Source organism: Carassius gibelio, chromosome A7, assembly GCF_023724105.1.
Source record: "Carassius gibelio isolate Cgi1373 ecotype wild population from Czech Republic chromosome A7, carGib1.2-hapl.c, whole genome shotgun sequence".
In the NCBI taxonomy this organism is placed as follows: domain Eukaryota; kingdom Metazoa; phylum Chordata; class Actinopteri; order Cypriniformes; family Cyprinidae; genus Carassius; species Carassius gibelio.
This window is the reverse complement of record NC_068377.1, coordinates 11913672-11940267: the sequence shown is the minus strand read 5'-3', so window position 1 is coordinate 11940267 and position 26596 is coordinate 11913672. Positions and strand designations below refer to the sequence as shown.

General features: G+C 35.5%; 2 protein-coding genes across 3 annotated transcripts in view; one reads left to right on the top strand and one right to left on the bottom strand.

Moving 5' to 3' along the window:
- LOC128017726 (collagen alpha-5(IV) chain-like) overlaps positions 1–7274 on the bottom strand; it is a 38848-nt gene extending 31574 nt beyond the window's left edge. The window contains exon 1 of the mRNA XM_052603187.1: positions 7020–7274. Coding sequence (XP_052459147.1) covers positions 7020–7097 — 78 coding nt within the window. The 5' untranslated portion in view covers positions 7098–7274. The remainder of the gene's footprint in view (positions 1–7019) is intronic.
- Positions 7275–7862: 588 nt separating this feature from the next.
- LOC128017725 (collagen alpha-6(IV) chain) overlaps positions 7863–26596 on the top strand; it is a 133223-nt gene continuing 114489 nt past the window's right edge. For both annotated transcript variants that reach the window (XM_052603185.1, XM_052603184.1), the window contains exons 1-3: positions 7863–7964; positions 8112–8234; positions 8388–8433. In XM_052603185.1, the coding sequence (XP_052459145.1) occupies positions 8224–8234; positions 8388–8433 (57 nt within the window). In that variant the 5' untranslated portion in view covers positions 7863–7964; positions 8112–8223. The remainder of the gene's footprint in view (positions 7965–8111; positions 8235–8387; positions 8434–26596) is intronic.

Below are 26596 nucleotides of genomic sequence, written 5' to 3'. Positions count from 1 at the left end.
TTACATATTACTGTATGTGGGATATTGATTGAAAGAGACTGGATAGAATTCCCAGTTACACTTTTACTAGTGGTCTGACCCCCCAAAAATAAAAATAAATAAAACACCCTTTACAATGCCATTGTGATATAAAAAAGGAAAAAGAAACATGGGCACAAAGATGAAAATAAGTCAATTTTTCTCAGTCACTTTGGTGCATTTCTCAAAACAGAAATGAAATTCTCAAAACTACTTGTACAACCTCCGTCCACATCATCTAGTCATTTATACACATCACAAAACCAGTTTCTCATTCTTTTGAAAAAGTTGCGATTGGTTTTGTACATTAATGCAATTGATTACTCACATTTATCTGTGGTTTGCTACATTATCATTTGCTAATGTCATGTTGCTCAAAATTTATTATACAGTTTTCTGTGCAATAGTCTTACTCCTCAAAACATCTAGTATTTAGTTCATCGTATAAGTCATTAAATGCAAAATGGTTAATCTAGTTGTCATAAACTGTCAAGCACACTTTTTATTTTTATTTTTACACATCATTATTAGACTTTTTGTCAATTTGGCATGAATTGTGCAAGTGAATCTTTACTACTGAAGAGAATGTAGATGATAAACCAATGATAAACCATTTCTCTGAAATAGCTCAAAGGTTCATCTCATGAATCTTCAGTTGGAAAGCTTATACTGTTTAGACAGAGGACAACACAAGAGTTACACATTCAGAAAATTGACTTATTTTCATCTTTGTGGCCATATTTCCTTTTCCTTTTCCATATCACAAAGGCATTGTAAAGTTTATTTTTATTTTATTTTATTTTTGGGGGGTCAGACCACTAGTAAAAGTGTAACTGGGAATTCTATCTAGTCTCTTTCAATCAATATCACACATACAGTAATGTGTAAATGTGTACTTTTGAGATGGATATATGGCATACATAAGCACATGACATACTGTTCAATACAGTAGTTTACATCAGAACATACATCAGTTATATTGACAACATGACCAAGCGATTTGACTGTCTTATCCATAAACTATGACACAAGGACTTGTCATTCTGATGGCACTGATATGTTCATTGACACAGATATTTATTTTTGAGAGATGAACTAAGGATTTTGAGCAAGAGACTGGCTTTCGCAGGTAATCCATGGTGTTTTCCTCTTTGTACGAGTTGTTTTGAGGAATGCACTTACTGTTTTGCATATCTCAAGGATGATTCGAGAAATGTACCAAAGCGACTGAGAAAAACTATAATGTGTAAAATTTAAAATAAAAAGTATGCTTGGCAGTTTATGACAACTAGATTAACCATTTTGCATTTAATGACTTATACGATGAACTAAAGACTAGATGTTTTGAGGAGTAAGACTATTGCACAGAAAACTATATAATACATTTTGAGCAACATGATATTAGCAACTGATAATGTAGGAAACAACAGAGAATTGTACATAATAATTTGCATGGATGTACCAAAGCATGTGCAACTTGTTCAAAGAAATGAGAAACTGCTTTTTTGATGTGCACAAGTGACACAATGATGTAAGAATTGAACAGATAGTTTTGAGAATTTCAATTCTGATCTGAGAAATGCACCAAAGTGACTGAGAAAAACTGTAATATGTGGTCAGATTTTCCAAGATATCAAAGTATCTTCAAAACTTAAATTACATGAGCCATATGCTTACTATACAACAGCACACATGTACAAAGGCACACTGACATGTGTATACACATTTTATGTGTATATAAGTTTATATATATATACTGTATATACCTCCAGGCACGTAAAAAGTGTGCTCATATCTGCACTCACACACATATCTGAAGCAGAACACGTACAGACCCCACACACACACACCCATACATGTTCATACACCTTGACCTGCACAGTTTATGGAGTTTGTCAAGTATGAAATGTTTGAAGTAAACACCTATGGTTCAAGTTGCCAACAAACTCTATGACCTGGTGACACCAAGTTCTGGCATCTCCACAAGAACATGAACATAAAATATTCCAGATGATTACAATTTCAGTTCATATATAAACAAAATAATAGACAGACAGACAGACAGACTGATAGATGGATAGACAGACTGATAGATAGATAGATAGATAGATAGATAGATAGACAGACAGACAGACAGACAGACAGACAGCCAGACAGACAGACAGACTGATAGATGGATAGACAGACTGATAGACAGACTGATAGATAGATAGATAGATAGATAGATAGATAGATAGATAGATAGATAGACAGACAGACAGACAGACAGACAGACAGACAGGTAGATAGACAGACAGACAGACAGACAGACAGACAGACAGATAGATAGATAGACAGATAGATCTTTCTACGAGGTCAAGAAAATATGATCATATTACCCCAATTTTACAGTCTCTGCACTGGCTACCTATTAAGTTCTGTATCAGTTACAAATGATCATTACTTACCTATAAGGCCCTAAATGGTTTAGCTCCTGCGTACCTAACTAGCCTTCTACCACGTTATAACCCATCACGCTCCCTAAGGTCACAAAACGCTGGACTTTTGGTAGTTCCTAGGATAGCAAAGTCAACTAAAGGAGGTAGAGCTTTCTCACATTTGGCTCCCAAACTCTGGAATAGCCTTCCTGATAATGTTCGGGGTTCAGACCCTGAATCAACAAACAGAACTAACAATTATTGCTAAATGTGTGACTGAATCATATAATAACTTAATTAATAATATTGATAGTTCATCGTCTAGCTGACCACGTCTTGTATTATTATTTTTATTTTTTCTAAAATCCTGTCAAATGTGCACAAACTACTAGCTACTACTAAATATTGTAGAAACATAATTTTCTGTAAAATTGCTTTGTAACGATTTGTTTGTAAAAAGCGCTATACAAATAAACTTGAATTGAATTTAATAGATAGATAGACAGACAGACCGATAGATAGATAGATAGATAGATAGATAGATAGATAGATAGATAGATAGATAGACAGATAGATAGATAGATAGATAGATAGATAGATAGACAGATAGATAGATAGATTGACAGACAGTTAGATAGATAGATAGATAGATAGATAGATAGATAGATAGACAGATAGATAGATAGATTGACAGACAGTTAGATAGATAGATAGATAGATAGATAGATAGATAGATAGATAGATAGATAGATAGATAGATAGATAGATAGATAGATAGATAGACAGATAGATAGATAGATGGACAGACAGTTAGATAGATGTGATATATGACACTAGTTTTACTCAAATTAAACGGTCAGGCTCATGAAGTGACTCTCGGAGCAGTTCTGGAGATGTTGTTCATGTGTTTTCATCCTTATTTAGTGAGACGACAGAAGCTGAAATCACCGCGAGCGTCACGCGTGCTTCAGTGAGTGTGTAATGATTCAAGCCGTGTTTCTGCACCATTCATTAACACGGACTCGCAGAACATGCAGGATTCATATTTAAATAAACTTTTCCTGCTAAATATTTACATATATTAGTCCATATCACGATGTCAGTGCAATGACCTACTTTTGATTAATTAATTCAAAATTTGACAAATTCCATGACATTCCACGTTAAACTGTTAATTCCGTTCTTATGACTGGATTCCGTGATTCCGTGCACGTTTTCTGCATCGCTGAAATCATAGGGCCTTACAGTAGACATCTGCCTGCTGTTAGCCCGATACCTTAAAACTGAAGTATCTCCATATAATGGAACCAGTTGTCTTTTTTGATACTAGTTCTGTAGCCTCCGTGCTGGTTGCGGACACTGCCATGTTCAATGAGACAACATGCGAGGGGAGGGGGAACAAAAGCAAGGAGGCGGGGGCGAGCGAGTGGGGGCAAGCACAGCACAGAGAAGGCAAGCAAGCAAAGTGGCGGAATCAGAATAAATTAAATATAAACAATATATCGATATATATATGATATGTCAAAATCCATATTGTGTTAAAAAAATATCTCGATATATTTTAAATATCAAGATATTGCCCACTCCTAAGATAGATAGACAGAAAGATAGATACTATGTGTTTCGTTGTGAAAGCGAAACTACTTTGTTTTTGCTTTCCAAAACAGGACGTTATCCGCTTCGTCATGCCTAGAGTTGATCAGTGCTGATTGCTGAGGAAATACATCAACTTCGCACTGTGGAATGCCGAATCAGCTTTCACTGTGGATGAAGTGGAGTCCAGCCCAGGGTCATCACATGGCCTAAATCCTAACCCTAACCCTAACCCTAACTGCTCCTTCGTCGAATCCACCGGCTTCACTGTTCTCATGATTGCCAGTCGTTCTTCACTCAAGCCTGCCGGCCACTGCTCACTAGCCCGCAGCGCTCCCGGGAGACGGCATCACAGTATGCGTAACATTTCCGTCACACGCATGAGATATTCAGCCAATAAAAACAAACTGGATAGCTGTCTAATTAGCATACACCTCGCTTTTCAGAATGATGAGCTTTGTAAAAATCGATACATTTCAGAAAGGCGGGGCATAGAGGAAAAACAAAAAACATGCTTCTCACGCTCCACTGACACCCATTACATGGGTGTTTGAATCGAGATCGCGATCTTTAAACAATCAATCATGCAGCAATAATGTAAACAATGCAAAAAAATTTTTTGCCAGGATATCATCACGTTCTAGACCAATCGGATCTCACAAGACACATCGGATCTCGCGATATTCTCATCACATCCCTGATAGATAGATAGATAGATAGATAGGTAGATAGATAGATAGGTAGGTAGATTAGGAGAAAATCTTTACTTTCTGTACTGCAATGGCTCCTCAAAAGGACATCTCTTAGTGGAGCCTTTTTATCCTTTTTAAGTATATTTTGATACTTTTTTTAAAAAATATTGTTATGGATAAATGGATATAAACTGTCTCCACAAGCTGCATGTACAATAAAGAGCTACTTTATTGTTGACACGATAGAAGACATTGGCAAGTTTTGTTACCTACATTGGATTGTAGGTAAATAAACATCCACCTAATTCTGCGCTCTTTTTGCTTTATGACTTATAAAGTATTTTGTTATGATGTGAGAAAAGGCTGCAGGCAGTTCTATTCTATGCATGAGTGAACTGTCTAAATGATCTAACCTAAAGCAATGAACAAATTACAAAATTTCAGACATTTTTGCATTCCTGTTTGACTAATTAGATATTATTAGTATATATTATTAGTAATATAGTTATTCTTTCACAAATCCAGTATCACAAGTTCTGATTCTAAACAGACATCACTGCTATAACATTATAAGTGAAAATGATGAGACAATGATTTATCAACAGTAGTTTACTTGGGCACAGTAGTATTACCATTCCCATGGCCATGTCCCAGTAAAATTGGTCTAGCGATGGCCCTGGTGTCCATTATACTTCTGAACTAACTTGCTTTGAGGCCTGTTTTGAGGATATTAAAACTCTTGTGAACAATGCCAGATTCACTATCTGTATTTTTTAAAAAGCATTGCCAAAAGCATTTGCCAAAGCAAGTAGCTCCAGCCTCCAGGATATATCTATTTGTGTCTGTTTTTCACATTTGGAATTGGTTAAAAAATTATAATAATCAGTGCAATCAGGCAAACACAGAGACACACTGAACTGGGGGTGGGGTATGTATTTTTATGAAGTACTTGAGGGGTATGAACAATAGGATGTGGTTAGATTCACTTATTGAATAGACCTGAGGGTTGTGCGCTCTTGCTCTTGGGGGATGGGTGGCACTATATGTCTACATGCCTGTCCTGATGGCTAGCAAACTCCTCCCTCTATGAATGACAGATGCCACCTTTCACCTTGTGAACTGAGAAACATGAACTGGGCAGAACCTTAGGAGTAAAATGAAAGAACTCCAGAATACTTACTGAGAATCACAACAATTCAACAGCCAATCATTTGGAAGAAATGTGCAAACTACATTTTAATTGCCTGTCGGAGCTGGTGCACAACAATGCCCTTTGGGAAATGTAGGAGCATGATGTGTTTTGTTGTAAGGTCACCACATGTGCTCTTCTGTCCCTGTTGTATCTGTCCCTCTACAACAGGTCCCTCCCTAAACATGTTCTCACCTGTCTGCCTCCCGCTATTGGCTATTCTGACAGTTGGACAATGAATTGGTCACATAGTGATGCCATATCTTTGTATTTGCAGCAATGTATCCAATCAGATCCAAAAATACAGGCATGCAAAGCATTTCAGATTGACCAAGATAACTCTGTGGCATGATGGCTAACAAGACAACATAACTGTGCTCAATTAATGTAGTTAATAAGGAAATTTTAAACACGAGAAAAAAATGTCCTTATGATTTCACATAATGTTTGGGATGAGTAAATAACCATTTAATCCATTTAATCTGTCAATAATGTCACATGTGACATGCAAATACAAATACAGTGTCAGTAATCAGATTGCAAACCATTCACTTATACCAATAACATCTGTGTAACAAATTATGAGCCTGAGAACGACTACATGTGTATTTATAAAAATAAACAAATACTGAGAATAAACACATAAAAAAGAGACACAACAACAAGAACAACAAAAACATTTAGATAAAATAAAAATAGATAGCCTATATAAAGTTAAAAACTTCACAGTTATTATAGAATGATAAATAAAGTGGCTGTTTTATATTCAGCATTGATAATACGTTTTAAAAGAACATCCTATATGTCTCTACATGCAGTTGGGACTATTCAAATGTGATGTGCATTCCTCTGCACTTGCACTCAATAAATATAACGGATTGTATCTTAACAACTGCAGATGAATAAACATCCAATCCCATCAATATCTCAAGTCAGAAGTTTCGCACTTGTTCTTACAGATCTCAAGAAAACCAATAGGCTGCTTTCATGTTATAAAGTAACCTGTGTTTATAGGCTAAACTTTAGCTAAAGCGTGTGTGATTGATCTAAAGCAACGGTTGTTTCAATTTAAGATATAACTAAAAGAAGTAACAAGCAATGCTTACTTACCGCAGACTCCGATTTGCGCACCTCTGTACTTAAAGTGAGGAACACCAGTAGCACCGCGCCGAGACTCTTTAAGTTCATGCTGATTTTAAAAGAATCTTGCTTCTTAACATTGACAGTTACAACTATGAGCACTTATTGAACATAACATATTCATCCGTTAAGCTAACTGCAAAACCAGCACGTCTGTTCAAAAGTTACAGAGGGATTCTTCAAAGTTTCTAGGCTGTCCGGTGCTGGCAGCGCTCGGAATAATGTAACGTTACCGTCACTTTACTGCATCCCCTTAACCTGCTCACCGCACTAAAACATATCCCTCCGCCAGAACTAATCCTAGATCCATTCATTCAAGGATGAAAAGTTACATTTAAATGTCTCTGGTGATAGTTTTTGACGGACAAACCATTAACATATATATTATTTATATATTTTATATATATAATATTTTTACTCGCTGTTTTTATTCTTTTTATATTATTAGTGGATTTGTTATGATGTCGTAGCGGAGGACGCATCACAAACAAACATTGAAAAAAGAGTGCAATAAAGTTTTAAGTTAAAAGTATTCATTTTACAGCCTACCGCTGATTATTAATATTGAGTTATATTTCTGCTAACTATGGCTGCATTAATATGGAGTTACTTGAATTTCATTCTTCTCATCAATTTATGCGTTCATGTAATTTTATTATGTTTTATTATGCCCAGTCGTGTGTCAAAGTTACATTATTTCAGCTTACACAAGTGGCACACAGTTTAAAGATTGTTATCGCTCTTTGCTATGGTCCGTGATACTTATCGCTGTTTGTTTAGAGGCAGAAGCGCGAGGTGCGGGTGATTGACGGGTGAAGATCCCGCCCTCTTTTCCAGAGCGCAGCACTTCTTCCAGCGCTGCGAGAATCGACTCTGCCGCGAGGAGAGAGAGCCTTTCCAACACTGAAGTTTCTTGTGAGTGAACTTCTCTTATTCTCAGAGGACACACAGAAACAAAACTTCACAAAATACTTATTGCATGTGCAAAATTATATTTTCATCTATCGTTTAATTGTTTATATTTATAATATAATTGTCCTTATCTCTTCTTGCACTTCGAAGTGGACGAACCGCTCTCCGGATTCTCAAATGAACAGGTTTGAAGCCATCAACAGAGGCTTTCTGTGAAGACGCCGAGGATACATTACCTGCGTTTTTCTCAAAGCTTTGCAAAATGAAGCTTTGGTAAGTATAAATATATTTTGAGATGTCATTCTAGTACGCGTGGTTACAAATTCAGATAAAGGGATATTAGTGAACTGTTTTAGTCTCTGAGTTGAATAAAGTGCTTCATTTCTCTGGAGCACATTTGATGGTTTTGTTAATCTCCCTTCACAGGAGTTTTGTGTTACCTGTTGTCTTGTATGCAGTGTCTGCACAAGGGGTAAGTCTGCTGCTATCAGTATTAAAACACAGATCAGTATTTCCCCTTGTGGTTAATGTCGCCAGTATGGGTTTGACCATTTGTGATTTAACTGAAACTCTTAACTCTTCTTTTTTATATACATCTGGCTCATGATGTTTGGGTTAACTTTTGCAAACACATTTGGATGTGTTAATAAGACCCAATAACTTGACAAATTACAACCTGTGAAGTTTTGTGATAACATTGTGTGCCTTGTTAAACTTGTCAGATTTCAAGAGCTTACAATGTTTAGTTACTGTTACAAATTCATTCAATTTTCAGTGTGTTCTTGTTTGATTTGTGAAGTGTCTCAGTCCTCTCATCACCCTACTGACAAAACACTCCTCCTCCTACTTAATATGCGAAGTACCTTGTTTCTAAGCCACACCCATTTACCTTACTGTTACCATATTGACACTTGGTTTTATATAAGTATGTCATCAATGGATATTTAAATTTTTATTCTTCACCTGTATTATTTTTTAACAAGAATTTGCATGCACTTTTAGTATGCATCAATTATGATCCATTTATCATGGCTGATTTTGAAGTAATTATAGCAGTATACCTTTTAAAAATCTATGAAAAGATGTCTCTCTTGTTGGATTTATTTGAAAGTAAGTTGTGATTTTTTTGCTGTTCTACATGTCTGTAGAAGTTAAGGAGTGGCCCTGGGTCTTGTATTTAATTCTAGTAGTTAATGGGAGCAATTGTAGATGCATGACATTTGAGAATTTATATAGCGGTTCAACACTTATTGAGTGGGAGCGTTTTGAATGGACTCAAGCAGATGTGAGGCTAATACAGGTGGGATGGTGAGTAGTGGCAGTATTGTCTAGCCATGAAATAATTAGAGCCTGCAATAACAAACAGCTTAGCAGAGTAGCAATTAATGGAGGGCTGGATTTTCCTCATGTTCCTTGTCTAGCATGAAGCAAGAAGACAGTTATTTCAGTATGGTCCACAGTGGTGAATGGGTCAGTCAATTAGTATATTGATGAGAATTAGGCTGTGACTATTGAGAAGTTTTGAAAATAAACATAAACACTTCTCAGAATGCCAGTACTTGTAAAAAATAATTTGAATTGTTATTTAGTAAATTCCATTTCCAGTAAATCCACACTCATGAACTGAAAAGGAGAAAATTCTTAATTCTGAATTTTCCCCTAATATGTAGTCATGAAATCAGAGAAAGAATCCAGTCACATGTGCAAGCTGCATTTAAAGTGCCAGTTAATACCAAGTGTAATCACTGTGAATGCAGAAACATTTGGTGGGAATGACACAGTTGATTGTTACCCAGTATTCATTACAGGCAGGGCTCCAGACTAACATTTGAGAGCAGTGACACAAGCGCCACTAAGTTATACATACAGTATGGTGGCATCAGGAGCAGATTTGGTAGCACCTAGGAGTGGTCGTGGTGGGGGGGATATTCAAAAGAAAGATAATTTAATTATACAATTATTATTGTTTTACATTAACAAGCAGTTACTAATAAAATTACACCAAAATTACAAACTTTTTTGGTTATGCACATTTGATAGTAAAGCACTGAGCCTGAGTTGAGAAGCATACAGAATGTATTTTTATTACAGTTTTTCTCAGTCGCTTTGCTACATTTCTCGAATCATTCTTGAGATTTGCAAAACAGTAGTGCATTTCAAAAAACAACTTGTACAAATAGCAAAACACAATGGATTACCTGCAAAAGCCAGTCTCTTGCTCAAAATCATTAGTTCATCTCTCAAAAATAAATATCTGTGCCAATGAACATGCCAGTGCCATCAGAATGACAAGTCCTTGTGTCATAGTTTACGGATAAGACAGTCAAATCGCTTGGTCATGTTGTCAATATAACTGATGTATGTTCTGATGTAAACTACTGTATTGAACAGTATGCCATATGCTTATGTATGCCATATATCCATTTCAAAAGTATACATTTACACATTACTGAATGTGTGATATTGATTGAAAGAGACTAGATAGAATTCCCAGTTGCGCTTTTACTAGTGGTCTGACCAAAAAATAAAAAATAAAAAAATAAATCCTTTACAGTGTTTTTGTGATATGGAAAGGGAAAAGGAAATATGGGCACAAAGATGAAAATAAGTCAATTTTCTGAATGTATAACTCTTGTGTTGTCCTCTGTCTATACAATATAAGCTTTCCAACTGAGGATTCATGAGATGAACCTTTGAGCTATTTCAGACAAATGGTTTATCATTGGTTTATCATCTACATTCTCTTCAGTAGTAAAGATTCACTTGCACAATTCATGCCAAATTGACAAATAGTCCAATAATAATGTGTAAAAATAAAAATAAAAAGTGTGCTTGACAGTTTATGACAACTAGATTAACCATTTTGCATTTAATGACTCATACGATGAACTAAATACTAGATGTTTTGAGGAGTAAGACTATTGCACAGAAAACTGTATAATACATTTTGAGCAGCATGACATTAGCAAATGATAATGTAGGAAACCGCAGATAAATGTGCATAATCAATTGCATGGATGTACAAAAGGAATCGCAACTTGTTCAAAAGAATGAGAAACTGGTTCTGTGATGTGTATAAATGACTAGATGATGTGGTTGTACAAGTAGTTTTGAGAATTTCATTTCTGTTTTGAAAAATGCACCAAAGTGACTGAGAAAAACTGTAACAACACTAACAAGTACAAAATCTAAGTTTTATATAGAAAATGAACATATTCTACTCTTATTAAATATAGCATTATTCTTCTATGGTATCATACGGAGCTGACTTATGACTTCAGTGCAGTGTTTGAAGTTGGCCGGTGCAGTACCAGCACTTCTATATTTTAGTCTTCAGAGTAGCTGCACTTTTTTGTGTGTACCGCCACTTCTGACATGTTCCCACTACACCAGTAAAGGCGTCATTTATTGCGTGACAATTTGTAAATCACACTAAAAAGCCGGGATCACCTCTCATCCCAACCAATCATGTGAGTGAAATGTGTGAACGGTATACTGTCCATGTCCAGAAAGGTAAGAAAAACATCATCAGAGTAGTACATGTGACATCAGAGGGTCAGTTAGAATTTTTTGAAGCATCGAAAATACATTTTGATCAAAAAAAAAAAAAAAAAGACTTTATTCAGCATTGTCTTCTCTTCCGGGTCTGTTCCGAGTGCGACTTCAGTGACGCTGCTGACGTGTTATGTTTGTTATTGGGTGCTTTAAATTGGTTGTTCACATTTTGTATAGGCTTATTACATTATGTAGACATATTTTATCAGTGTTATTCTATAAAATCATGTAACTACTTGGGTTTGATACTTTATTTCAACCAATTATTATTGCCTCATTGTTAGTTTATATATATGTCATCCTAAAGCCTGTTTTTCACTTAGGTCTATTTGTATTACTAAGAAATATCAGATTAATCAACTGTCAAAATAATCAGTAGATTACTTGATTACCAAAATAATTATTAGTTACAACCCTATATTAGTTAAAATATTTCAAAATACAACTGCATTGTTTAGATTTGTGTGATTGAAAGACAGATATTTTGTCATTTAAAAAAACTTTAAAATAGTAATAAAACATTTTCTCATTCTTGTGAACCAAGTATCTGTATTTCTCGTGAGCTAAGTGTATTGTCACACACCCTAGTGTTGATAAGCGGTGATATAGCTCATCGTTTCCCAAGTGTATTGATACAGCTTTCATTCTTCAGGTCAATCATATATTAATGGAAAATATAATCACTTTGAATAAGGAAAGCGATAACTTTGGCATAATATCCTTTCAAATGTTAAAGTTACTAGTAGTCATTGCATGCTTTTGTGCTGCACTTTATTTGTACCATTTTTTTTTATCAGTTTATTAGAATTTGAAAGATAATAACAATATTGTTTGATAAGTGAGATGTGATTTTAGTCATTAAAAAACAAAAAAGCAGTGCTTGAAAAGTCCTGGAATTTCAGCTTACAGTTTTGTACGAACTCTGGGTTTAGTTACACTTTTGTTTCGTTAGATATTTCTCATATGTAACAAAATTAGCACAATTTGGCAGGGCTTATGAGTTGGGCAACGTGGTGGTCGCGCCAGTGTGAGTGCTCACAAAATTGAGTCGCACTGGCAGAAAATATTGCAGTGATCCTTGTGGGACACCAATGGTGTTGGTGGAGACTTAAGAGCCTTTGCACGACCTAAGAGAGTGATTTTACATGACTTATTTTCTAATATAACAGTAGATCTCACACCAAAAATGAGTTCAGATTAAAAAAAATATACATCATGCATCCGTACAAAGACATTTGAAAACATTGCATTTTAATCACTGTTTAGGAAGTAAAAGTCAGCTAAGTGAATGTCTCTTAATGTAGACATCACTTCAACTCAAACATTTTGGACATAGTTGGAGCTTGTAGAGGGTCAGACCTCCAACATCATTTAGATAAGGTCATCAAGAATGAGGAGAAAAATTCTCATGACTCTTTGATGGGGTCAAGACATAGGTCAGGGTCTTAGGTGAATAGTTTTAGCATTCCTTTTTACCTACAGGCAAGAACAATCAAGCTTTATTGCAGTATGCTGATATTTAACAGCAATGGTAAGCTCCTACATGGATTTTAAAGGGTTAATTGGCCCAAATTCTTCGACTGGATTATGAGGAGCAAGGCAATACAAGGAGCCAGTTATTAGTGAACTAGTGAAATAAAAGTTGGAGCCTTTTTTAAGGTTATAGAGACTTTTAAAAATGAAACATGAAATCATGCACAGGATATGCTTTCAGTGTGATCTCTCAGTTATAATTTGTGATGGCTAAGCAAATGTCTTGTTGATAAATTGTATAATTTGACCTGAAATGCGGTAGAAAAATTTGTCAAGAGGGAAGAAGAAACTGGTATCTAGTTGGGAGCGCCAGATTAAAAATTTCATTAGACCCTTTAAAAATAAAGTCTCACTCTTTGAGTTGCACACAAGGAAAGATGTTTTAGAAAAATCTAGAGTTTGTGTCTTTGATAATGCTACAATATAAATATGATATCATAAACGAAGATAGCAGGTCAAATATTTATGTAAGGACATATGAAACGTTCACTCCATATTTTTTATTTTAATATAGGCCATATTCACAGATAAGCCTTCACTCCTGGTGGTTCTTATCTGCAGACACCCAAAAACATTGTTCCTGCAATCATATTCATGTTTTTGATTAATAACATTAGTCTAAATCATTTTGGCAAAACAGCCAATTATACAAAATTGCCTTTAAAACCCTTATGAAATAGTCTTTGTGAAGGTCTGCTAAATTTGATAGTATCCTGTCCTACTTAGTTTTGGAAGAGTTGCAAAGCCTTTTTGATGTGTTCTATAGCACAGCTTGAAAGAAACCGCAGCGGAAATATTTGGATGATAACTACCTCTCCTATACACCATATCAGCGGAGAGAGAGAATGAGAGAGAAAGAGATATAAAGGGGTTTATGCGGTTCAGAAAAGTATGAATGCGTGTTAACATACTTTACCTGAGCGGTTTTGTGCTTAAGCACTGTGTAGATAGTTACATATTTAATTTTTCAGTATTTTAACTAAGCCAAAGGCAATGGATTCCAATAACGCGGTGCACACAGAGTAAGGGATAATTTTCCCTAAAGTTTGGAGTAAAAAGTGGCTTGTTTTGAATATTTAATATAAAATAAACATCTTGCAGTTTTATAATCATGTGAAATAACTGCTTACTTTAGGTGTGGGATCAATGTGATAGGTCATTGTTTGAAAAGGGGAGGTGGATTGTAATGAAAAAAAGACACAAACATATTCATGACTAATCTTTATTATCATTCACTTACACTTTCCCAAGAAACTGTTGGGCTTTTTGTGTGAATATTGTCTTGGTGTTATCACAGAGGAAACCCTGTGAGAAATTCCAGGACTGCCTGGTACAATGTGTCGAGTTTTTCTGCGCTTTTTCTTGCTGCAGGTGTCGCTTTCTAGAACACTGCTCCGGGTCAGACAGAGACACTTTGTGATTTGTTAGTGCCCCTCCCTGTTTTAAACCTTCCCTGGGGCACAAATTCTGTATGTCCCCTAGATTCATTTAAAAGCTGTGAGACCATGAGGTAATGTTTATGCCCTCTGTTTGATATTAGGATAAGCGGATTGAGATAGATGAGTTGTCAACTCTAAACAACTAAGGGCATGATGGAGAAGATTACTGTTCCTGTGTTTGATCATGTTAGTGGTCTATACTCATTTTAGAAAGCAATAGTGAGCTGATGTGTAAGAGATACTTTTTAAGCTGTTTACTGTACCCTGCGACAGTTCCCCTGGAGTGACCGAAAGTGAGGTACACACACACACACACACACACACACACACACATACACACACACAAACACACATATCCAGTGTTATTTAATTTATTTTCTTAATTTCTAAGAAACAGTATAAAGAAATGCATTGCATTCACATTGTATTGTATTCTTTCTTTCCTTCCTTCCATATCACCAGTATCTTTCCCAAATGAAGTCCATAAGCTTTCATGTTTATTCTCCTCTAGTCCTGAATGTATCATTCTCGTTGTTTATTCTATCATCTATCCATTTTCAACCTTCTTTTTCCTGATAATAAACATAAAGGATTTTTTTTGTAGTTTACTTTCCAGACGGCTTAATTTATTGTTCTCTGCATGTTTTCTCTTTGCTTCATCAGTTTTGGTTAAGTTAATACTGTAAGTGGACATTAGTTAAATCTCCATGTCAGTGAGAGCTTTACTCCTTACATCACTGTACAGAGGTTTGTGGTTGGACATGGGAGACATCCTTACATTTATGCATTTAGCAGATGCTTTTATCCAACTTTTTTAATTTTTTTTTTTTTTTTTTTAGAAATATGTGTATTCCCTGGGAATTGAACCCACAACCTTTTTGAACTGCTAATGCAATGCTCTACCACTGAGCCACAGGAACACTTTATAACTTCGTTTTTTCGCGATGCCAAAAAATGAATGTGAATGTTTGGGACCATGTGTGTGAGCTGGCCTTTACTGCTTCTCTCTGTCTCATCTCCATCCAGGCTCTTCTGTAATGTCCTGCCGTTACAATCAATATAACATGAGTATAAATCACAGCACAAGTTGTAAAGGCTTGCTGAGTGTCTCTTTCCCTCACTATCTCCCATTGTTCTACATGCTCTAGTTATGCCTGTCACCTTATTTCTTAACTTGTAGTCTGTCTTTATCTCTATTTGAAATCATGTAGCAAGTAGCTCTTCAAAAGTGTCAGTAATAAATTCCATAACTTTGGGAGATTAAAGTCTCGGAGGTGGTGACAGATTTCTCCCACACAGCTGATTTAAGAGCGTGACAGGACTACAGGCATGCGAGTGACATTTTTGTCTTTGTCTTGTCATCAGCTCTGCACATACAATAGAGCTCACTAAGATCCATATTCACACATGTTCAAAGCAAACAAAGGGTCGAAGGTTACACTACGGAACAGAGTGACAGTGTGTGGAGAGAGCATCTTAACATTTTTTCCTTCACTCACGGGTTTCTGAAACACGGTAAAAGAAAAACGGGTAGTAAAGGACATAGGAATAAAGAACAGAAACCTAGTATTTTAGTGCATTGTTGTGCATTTGTTACAGCATTCTGGGTGACTGCTAGGGCTAGGTGGTTTGCTCTGGTACAGACATACATTAAAATTATTATTATTATCTAGCTTTTACCCTTTTTTATTTTTACCCTTTATTGTCTGACATATATCATAAGTCATATCACTTTCCTCAGCAAGCTACATCATTTGAGATGTTATTCATGTCTCTAGTAAAAAGGGTGTGGGAGATGTTACGTGGGTGTAGAGAATTGTTTAAATAAGAGCAGTAGGATTAGTGATTTTTGCTCGGTATTTAGAATAATGAGCAAATGCAGTTCTCACACGGAGAGCTCAGGAAAATAGAAAGACTGATAGATTGATGGAAGAAAATACACCTTAGGGTTTAAGAAGAGTTTTTTTTCTGTTTGAAGAGGGCCCCCTTTTATCGTAACTTATGGGTAAGGTTAAGTAAGTTAAGCTGTCACTGCAGCCTTGGGCTGGATTTAATCTTTGGAATGGATTTTTGCTCTTTTCTCTCTGTTTTTTCTTTCATTTGTTGAAGGCTGGCTTACTTACACTCATTCTTTCAATTCCTTCATATACCCCACCCTTCTCTGTCATCCATGTAACCTTCACAGTGAATTGGCACCCTCAGGGCAAAACCCCCAAGTACACTTTAATTAATCTACTGTATATGTTCATCATTGTTGTGAAAGATTCTAAAATATAAACTGAAACAGTCTAATATTTCATACTGCCAGTAAGTATGTATTGACAGTAAGTAAACAAGTAGATTTCAGATTCATACTGCATCGCTCTAATGAATGCCCCCTGCAGTTACTCTGTGTTGTGCTGCAGGAAAGCCTGTTATTGGAATAACTCTGTTTATTCATCTGTGTTTGGCCTCCCCTCCCTCTCTACAGGACTGCATCATCCTTTCTTCCCACTCTTTTTTTCTCCCACCCGTTTAATATACAGGATCTTCTTAATTCCTCCTTCATTCTTTACCTGTGATGTATCCATCTGTGAATTATATAAACAGATTTCAGTCGCTGATGCCAAGTGCTTAAATGTACCCTTGTCTAAGTTTAGTTTGAGCATGAACTGCCTGGGGTGGCTTTGTAGTGCTATTGGAAATTGGAAACAGCACAAGTGAAATAATAATGAAATTATTAAATTGCTGAATAAATGGTTTTATAGCAAAGTATAAAATGTTATTCTAAAGGCCTCAGTTGCTTTCTAAAGGCCTCAGTTGCTCTCTTTTTTGTTTTATCCTCTTGTTGATACTAGGGCTTTCATTCTTTCTTTGTGTTTCTTTCTCATTAACCACTTTTGCTTATAAACAAAGCAATTAGCATTTTTTATCATATCAGTTCATATCTAACTGAGTGTCTGGTGTAGAAACTGAAAGATTTACGTTTTCTAAGAAACTGTAATTGCTGCTTGTCCATACATGCATGTTTTTTCCCCCATCTATTTTATTGCATATCTTGCAAATAAAATAATAAATCAAACATTGTAAGAATGACATGAGAGTGAAATTTATTTTCATTTATTCTCACCCCCACATCATATATATTTGGAGCAACATAATCAGGATCATATTGTGAACCCTGATTATAAATTATAGTACCATATTATAAATTCACCTATAAGTCGCATGGAAAAAAAACATTTCACATTGGTGTATAACTTACATTTTATTATTATTCAGAAATAATGTAAAATACCGGTAAATCAAACAAAACATTCACAAACATTATAAACCCTATCATGTGGGAAATGTGCTATGCATACTGTATAACCTTGGGTTCACATGCCTCTCTCATTCTGCACAAATCCTAATGTGTGCACTTTGCTCATGTGCTTGATGTGCATTAAATGTATGTAGCCTAAGTAGCTTAAAAAATATAAGCCGCAGCACATTTCAGATAATGAAAAAACATGACTTATATTCCAGGAACTGGTAACTGGTAACTGGTACAGTACTGGTAAAGCCTACCTTAACAAACACTTTTTAAGCTCAAGCAAGAGTGTTTGAATCTATAATATAGCTAATAGCATAGTTTAGCTCAGCACGGTCAAGTACTATCATGTGTAAAGCATCGAAAGTATGTGTGTTACGTTATTGTTCATTTAGAGCTCATCTTAGTGGTAATATATATGGCTTCAATCATTTGGAGTTTCAGTGCACTTCATGGCTTGCGGATGTTAAAATGGAATGAAAAACGGTATACGTACGTCAGCTCCTCTTCAGACCTGGAGCTAGACATTCCCATGATGGCATTCCCTAATCTGTGACAGGGGCAGGCCTCAGCTTAGTTTCCAACCGTTGGCTAAGCAGCTGAACCCCCTCACCTGTGCAAGCCGCCCCAGCCTCCTGCATAAAGTAGTACACACACACACACACCGCCTCTTATTCTCTGTATCATTACCCTCAGCTCTGATGCTTTCTTCACCGTCCTGCTTGATCCCAGAATATTGTATCTTTCCTGAGACCACCATTTACTTACTCCCCCCACTAATGTTGGCCCTGTATCCTGTCTTGAAAGATGAATGTTCTCTCTCTCCATGACCTTTTTTAACCTTTCTGTCTCACCTGTCTGTTCCTGCTTAACTGCTCCAAGGCAGATTTAAGCAGGGTTGGGTACCGTTCACTTTTTAACCGGTTTCCGGTGCCCAACTGTACTTTTTCAGTACTTTACTCTCTGGGTAATAACAAAAACATTTATTTCAAAGAAAAAAATTCCAAAACTTTTAATTATAAATATTACACATTAGACAATAGGGTTGGGTGTCGTTCATATTTTAACCGGTACGGTACTGGTATCAGTACCTGAATTTCAGTGCCGGTACTCAGCAGTTACTTTTTTTGGTACTTTAATCTCTGTGTGATTACATTTAATTCAGTGGAAAAATATGTCCAAAAGTCTCAAGTTCAACATTTTGTAAAGTAGAGCCTTACAAACGTTTTCTTTCTTTCTTTCTTATATTTTTTTTTTTATTCTTGTTTACATTTTTTCTGGAAATCAAATGAAGGAATTAAACATTTATTTTAATTCAAATGAAAATTAAACCCCTTTTTTTGGAATAAATTTAGGTTTACTGTTGAAATTAATACATGGAAGGAAAATTGTGAATATTCCATAATTGAATTCTTTTTTATTATTTTTATTTTCTACAGTGAAGTTATTAATCTGGTTGTAATATTTATTTTTGTCATTTAATTGTTTTATTTAAATTTGATAGAGAATGTAATATGTATTGATGTTAATGTTAGTAACACAAGAGTAATATATTTCTGTTACATGTTAAACCGTACTTTTATTTTGACAGGTTGTCATTAAGTTTTTGTGTGTATACAGTATGATGATGCTAGTTTTTTCAAATAAAACGATAAAATTCTCATGAATTGACTCTCACAGTAGCTCTGGAGATTAAGTTTTTGTGTTCATGCTGTCATATAGTGAGACTCAGAGGCGTAAAATCACCACAAGCGACACGCGTGCTCAAGTATTTGTGTAGTAAACAAAAACACATTTCTGCCATTTATACATACAGAGGCAAGCAGAACATGCAGGAATCATATTTAAACTGTCTATTTGTGTTTTAATATTCACAGCCACTAGTTCATATAGTGATTTGAATTAAGTGGCAGACCTACTTTTGATTTATTAATTCGAAAAAATGTATCAATTCTGTGGCATTCTGCGCTATAGAGTAAATTATGTTTTATAAGTTGATCTGTCCACATTTTTGCAGAAACCGTATAGCCCTTGAAATGTAACATTTGGGGTTGCCCTGTGTGTTGTTTGAACAAGTTGTAGGGGTGACATCACGTCACAGGGTTTCTTTTTCTCTCTCTGTAGCGTATGCACCCAAATGCATACTTAGGTACCGCAATTTGGCACTGATTGATATAATGTGAATCAGTACAGATGCAATTCGGTCGGTACCCAACCCTAGGTTTAATATTTTTTTACTCCTTTGGCCTTTGAAAGACAATGAAGGTGTACCGTTTGTTAATTATATTACTGTGGTGGTGAAAGAGATAGAAGAATGAAATGGAGTGGTGGTCTTCATGTTTAAAGTTTGAGCTGCCTCAGAAATGGTTTGGTGGGTTTGAGTTTTTATTTATTTTGCACAAAGTTTGTCAGCTCATTGGTTGGTTGAGTGTCCTCCAGCCAAGTCACAACGAAAGGTGGTCTGTGGTTTCTGTAAATGGCTTTATGAGATTTATATGTTTGGTAAAGAAAAGCTCTGTGTTGGTCCAGCACCAGGTAACACAGCACAGGAACCACTGGGTTGATGTCATCAGTGTCTCTAACTAGTGTAATCTGGACCACATTAACTCTTTCCGTGACCTCCTTAGGAAGTTTAATCAGTTAACTTTAATAAGAACATCATGTTATGGTAATTCAGTATAAGGTATTTGTATAGTTACTTATTGCTTATTTGAGTATTTAAAACTTCAGTGATCAGTAGACTTCCAAAGGAGTTTAATTTCTCAGACATTGCTCATTTAGTTGCTCTTTTGGTTTTAGATGGAGTTCTCAATTATGTTATCTCAACTATGTCTCTAATGCTTCTTCAAAAAGTCATTTTGTGAAAACAGGCATACTCAAGGCAATTGTTGGAAGTATGGAACTATGAAATGGATGGGGATAGAATAATTTAGATGACTTAGTTTTGGGAAAAAAAATGTATAGGACACGATATTGCAAACTTAGATATTGGATTGCAGTATCGTGGACTTTGGGATTGTGATAAAGATTGAGACATTATTCTTTTATTTTTCTGAAATCAGAGTAGACTTGAAATTTTACAGAAGGCTAATAATTGAATAAATTATAAAACTGTAACATTTAAATTGACATTAGAATCTTAAAATGAAAACATTCAAATAAAACACTTGATAAAAATGATTAATAAGCCTAATTTGTTTACCTGCATGTCGTACAACTATTCTGTGCTCCAGACAAAAAAGAAAAGTGTTAAATGCACAGACACTATTTAACTGAACAGAGAAGACATCACTGAATTCAATGATGAACTGCCTTTAACTGTCATTTTGCATTATTGACACACTGTTTTCCTAATGAATGTTGTTCAGTTGCTTTGACGCAATGTATTTTGTTTAAAGCGCTTTATAAATAAAGGTGACTTGACTTGACTTGTTAGTTCAGCCAGAAATGAAAATTAAGCCATAAATTACTCACCCCTGAAGTCATCCTAGGTGTATATGACTTTCTTCTTTCAGATGAATTCAGTTTTTTTTTTTATTGTCTTTGATGACCTCATACACCATTCCCTCTATCTGCTTCCTTTTTACAACTGTGAGCGCAAGCTAGATCATAACATTTTGAATATGGATATTTTTATTACAAACATATCAATTCGCTAGAGAAGGCATTTGTTCACCCCCTCGAGCATGTGAAACCCCTTTTTTCAATGGATGCGCTTTCTATTAAACTTCTCGTGGATCGATGGAGTGCAACACCCATTAAGTTGCATCAAACGGCTTGAAAGATCAAGGACATCTTTTAAAATAACTCCAACCCAATTGGTCTGAAAGAAGAAAATCATATTTAATTTATGGTTTAATTTTCATTTTTCAGCTGAACTAACCCTTTAAGGAGCCTTTGGCTCCTATAAGAAACAAATAATTTTTTTAGGTGCCACAAATAAATGTTTTATTTAATTTTTTTAACACTTCAGTCACACTGGCATGTGTTTATGTCCCATCTTTTCTTGTTTTAATCAGCATTTTAATCCATCTTGTAGATTAACTTGAATTGGGAACTAAATGTTTTTTCCAACTTGAGAACTATATACAGTAACAAGGAATTGTTAATTACACACAATCTGTGCCAATGTCACGGATCATAATTATTTCAGCATCACTTGGTCATTGAGTGTAGTTTGGGCTCCTCCTCAAAATATTGTCATATGTCCTGCACAAATTTTTCTTTATTAGTAACATGCAGTTATACTGGATGTATTGAATTTTTCTTTAGCTCCTTGTTTATCATGTAGACAACAGGTTAAGTAAAAATATGAATATGTAATATAGCGCATAGATTTAGCAAAATGCTACTCTTTAGTTACTTTTTCTAGCTGCCTAATGAGATTATGGACACCGAATGGTTATTCTGCAAATGTGTTGTTAATTATTATTGTTTATAAGCTTTTCAGTTAGATGTCGTGCTGCACAACTGGAGATGCTTTTAGCAGGTGTTCTTTCAATGCTTCTCTTAGGCAGAGATGAGGACTGTTTGAAAGTCTTTTTTTCCACTAAAACTTTCATGCACATAATCTCAGTTTATTACATCATCATAACAAAGATGTGATTCGTTTTTAATTCCAGTCTGGAGCCCTGCTATTAACTGACATCAAAGTATTATAAATATGCAGATGTGTTTAAAATTTCAGGGGGTACTTCAAGAATTAAATGGGTTTGACTAACGCAGCATTCCTAGTCTTAGAGAAACAAAATTCTCATTTGTGCCTTTTCTTTCCATATTTCCAAATATTTTGTGTGAGCCTTCCCTGTCCTATCAGTCAAAGAGCACATGGAACTGGTTGGAGGTCATTATACATATACATGCGTGCATTCAAGTCTTTATGTTTATCCCAAACATGAGTGTATTCCACACATCCTGCAGTGTTGTAAATTATCAACTTGTTCGGTTTTCTTCAGGACTCCGGCATTTAGGGAGGAAGTGTATACATTCTGTCTCGGTCCTGTTTATTCATTAACATCCAGCTTTGTAGTATGGATTACACCAAACTGTGGTCATATACACTACAGGTTTCAGTAGGAGACAGGCGCAAAGTTGAGTTTGGCTCAAGGCTTACTACATTGTTTGAAGTTCAGGAGCCGCATGCTTTGACATCGCCACTTCTCCTGGGAAATCTCTGCACATCAGGTCGTTCAGAACTTTTTTTTTGGTTCTCCCTTCTTTGGTTCTTTTCTTTTTATTAAGTCCTGTTTGAAACAACATGGGATGGCATTACCTTTATTTAATGGGAATTATATAGCAATATACTTGCACTGATGATTAACAGTGTTTAATGATCCATTGAACTGATTCTGAGGTATAGACCCATCCTGGCTGAATTAATTACATCTGTATAACAGTCTTCAGACCAAATGGAACTTCAACCTCACCAGGCTCGTGTGGTATAAACCATTAGCTCCAGCTATAAAGCTATAAATTGGCTTTAAACCACTGCTCAAAGCCTAGTGCTGATTTCCTGTGGCGATGATGGAAAAGAGACTACTTCACTTAAAACTCTGTGCTCTTGGGACTTGCAAAAGGCCAGTCACTGCCGTCTTCTCTAACTCAAACTGAGTTTTAATGTTTCCCTGGTGTGGCTTCAAAGCCTCAGACTCTGACCTACTGCTGATTGGTGGTTTCATGTAGCGCTCATAGCAGGTGGTCTGCACAGTGTCGGCCTACAGCATGCAATGCTCAATTTCCTTCAGTTGACGTAAGAGACCAAGCCAGCTGTGGCTTTTCCTGGCTCTTCTTGTCTGTTAAGAGTGATGTAAAAACACTAGAATTATATGAGGTTTAATCCAATGTTTGAATAAAAATGAATTTAGATGCTTGTAATCTTGGTTTGCTTTAGTAGTGCACCCAAAAAGGAGTCGGTGTAACTCCAGATAGTCCTGTTTTTAAAGGGGCTTGGTCCCACTTTGTTGGCATGCAACAATGTCTAGTAATCACTGAGCACTGAGCATAGCACTGCTGTTGGAAATGGTTCATCATGAATGGGAAAGAGTAAAAGGGTGGGAGAAATTCAGTACATTTAATAAATAATATGAAAAAACACACAGAAGAAAAGTGAAGGTACTGGGAATTTTACATCCATTTAGTGTACAGTGTACTTTTAACCCCAAAATACAACACATTGCAATGTGTTATTCAAAATATGGGTAAACCACCTGTGAAAAATCAATACTGAAAATTCCTTCATATTAAGACACAAGTACATTGTGCCATTTTTTATAGACTTTTCTTGGAGTACATTAATACAGAAAGAAATGTTATCTTCCTTCTGTCCCTCACAGCCTTGAATCAAACAATAATTGCTTCTACTTTTTACATTTTATTAACATCTTTATCCAGCTTGTATAAATTATAAGATTAATTGGTCAAGAAGTTTTTCTCCAGATTATACTATCAGACTTTTTTTTTTTCAGAAAGTTGGTTTACATAAAGCAAGCCTAATGACTTCAAATTTCATGCATACACAGTACATTTATAGTCTCACATGTTATACAAACATTGGAAAAGTAAGATAACACTTTACATGCCTTTTATTTACATGCTGTTTATAGACTCTGTTCCATGATGAGTGGACCCAAATGCGCCAGGATGTTTTTACACGCTCCATATGGGTTTTCCATCACAAAAGGTACAAACAATATGGTTTTCTTAAATCATACACGTAAACACGTTGTGTAAGCTGGTGTGGTTATATCTCGCTACTTACTTGGAATAATGAATCAGCTGTGATATATACATCCATCTATAATACCTAGCGGTAGAGCTGTTTTATATGGTTGGGTTGGGTTTTTCTATCACACCGTGCATTCTTTTCTTTTTTCTAACAGTACAAATATTATGACTACTAAAAAGCACAATATTTTCTTATATTCCACATGATGAAATCTTCCTCATGGACATCTCCAAATATAGTTTAGAGAAACAAGCTGAACTAATAGATTTGAGAGCACCTCAAACTGAGTTCACACCGATGGCCCATTGCCCCCTTCCCCTACTCATCTTTTCCTTGACATGGGCCTGTGATATTACTTCAGCTTTCAAGTTCTGCTTCACACCGGCCAGCAAAGTTTTCCTTTACACATACATTGGTCCGAAAGGGAGCATATGGAGAATATACCTATCCCTGCCCTAAAACTTAAACTTAAAACTTCCGCAGCCAGTAGATTCCCAGAAGAAGTTCTTGTTTTGCTCAGACATTGCTCTTTTAGAGTTGCAGTTCTTTATTATCTCTCTAACATTTCTCAAAAAAAAAAAAAAAATTGAATGAAAATTTGGGCTGTCAAATGATAAAATTTTTTTATCAAATTTCTCAGAATTTTCAGTGGATTAATCATGATTAATCACTATTTGCAATTACACCTGAATCCTAACCATTTTTTTTTTCTGAAATGCGTACCAAAAGATAAATAACAGGACACAGATACATAATTTTCATGTATTGATTCATCAATATGTGTTTTTTTTTCTTCTGAATTTCAAAAGTTTAAATCAAATTTACCTGAGCACTATATCAAACCATGCCATTTAACTACAGATAGTGTAAGAGTTTTAGGTGAACCAGTGGTTAAATATAGCCACATATCTATGAAATTATGCATAGAGAAACTCGAAAGAATGAACTCAGAAACACAAACATGCGCCCTCTGCACTCTGGGCACTCTTGTTTTTAGGAGGTGTTCATTTGCTCTGCCACAATACTTTAGGATCGATATTTTCACGTTCTGAAGGCTTCAAGTGCCAGTAAAACCAAGTAAAAATGCGCAGTGTGAAACACAGGACGCTATAACAGGAAGAAGCTCCAGCGTATCAACTACCAAAGTCGTCTCTGTTTATCGAGCTTGGCATGAATGTATTTTGAGAGAAACTGGGGTAAAACCTTAAGCTTGTTCTGTGTTTTCGTCGCGGCGCCCACCGCTGTTTTGCAGTGAATTCTCTTGAAAATTCAGAGATCGACGAGACTTTCCTGACCTAAATAATTTGTCACACTGCGCATGCGTGAAATGCGTTAAAAAATTTGATGTAATTAACGACAAACAACTAATTAACGTCGTTAACGCGCTATTTTTGACAGCCCTAATGAAAATATTTCCCCCTATGGAGCTATAAAAAAATTTGGAAATAAAATAAAATGTGGATAGAAGTATTATATGGCTTGTTTTTGAAGAATTTGATAATAAATGTTCAGATTGAAATTGCAGGTATTTGATTGCAGTATCATGAACTTTGTTATTGTGGCAAGATTGAGACATTACTGAATTTTTTTATTAAAACCACCAAAGGGAAATTTAAATAAGATAATTAAACTATAATGTTAATAATGTGAAACTAAAATAAGTCATTTTAAAATGAAAACAATCAAAACCAAAATATTAAAGAATGTATTTGTGAATCTGTGTGTCATGTGACCATTACCGCAGAAAGACAGCAATAAACAGCTTGTAAACAAAATGTCACATAGCATTTCATTTACATCAGGAAGTCATCAGTTTTCACAGTTCGTTAGAAATTAATTCTAGAGAAGAGCATTTTGCAAAATATTAGAATATACAGGTGCTTCTCAATAAATTAGAATGTCAAGGAAAAGTTCATTTATTTCAGTAATTCAACTCAAATTGTGAAACTTGTGTATTAAATAAATTCAGTGCACACAGACTGAAGTAGTCTTAAGTCTTTTGTTCTTTTAATTGTGATGATTTTGGCTCACATTTAACAAAAACCCACCAATTCATGATCTCAACAAATTAGAATATGGTGACATGCCAATC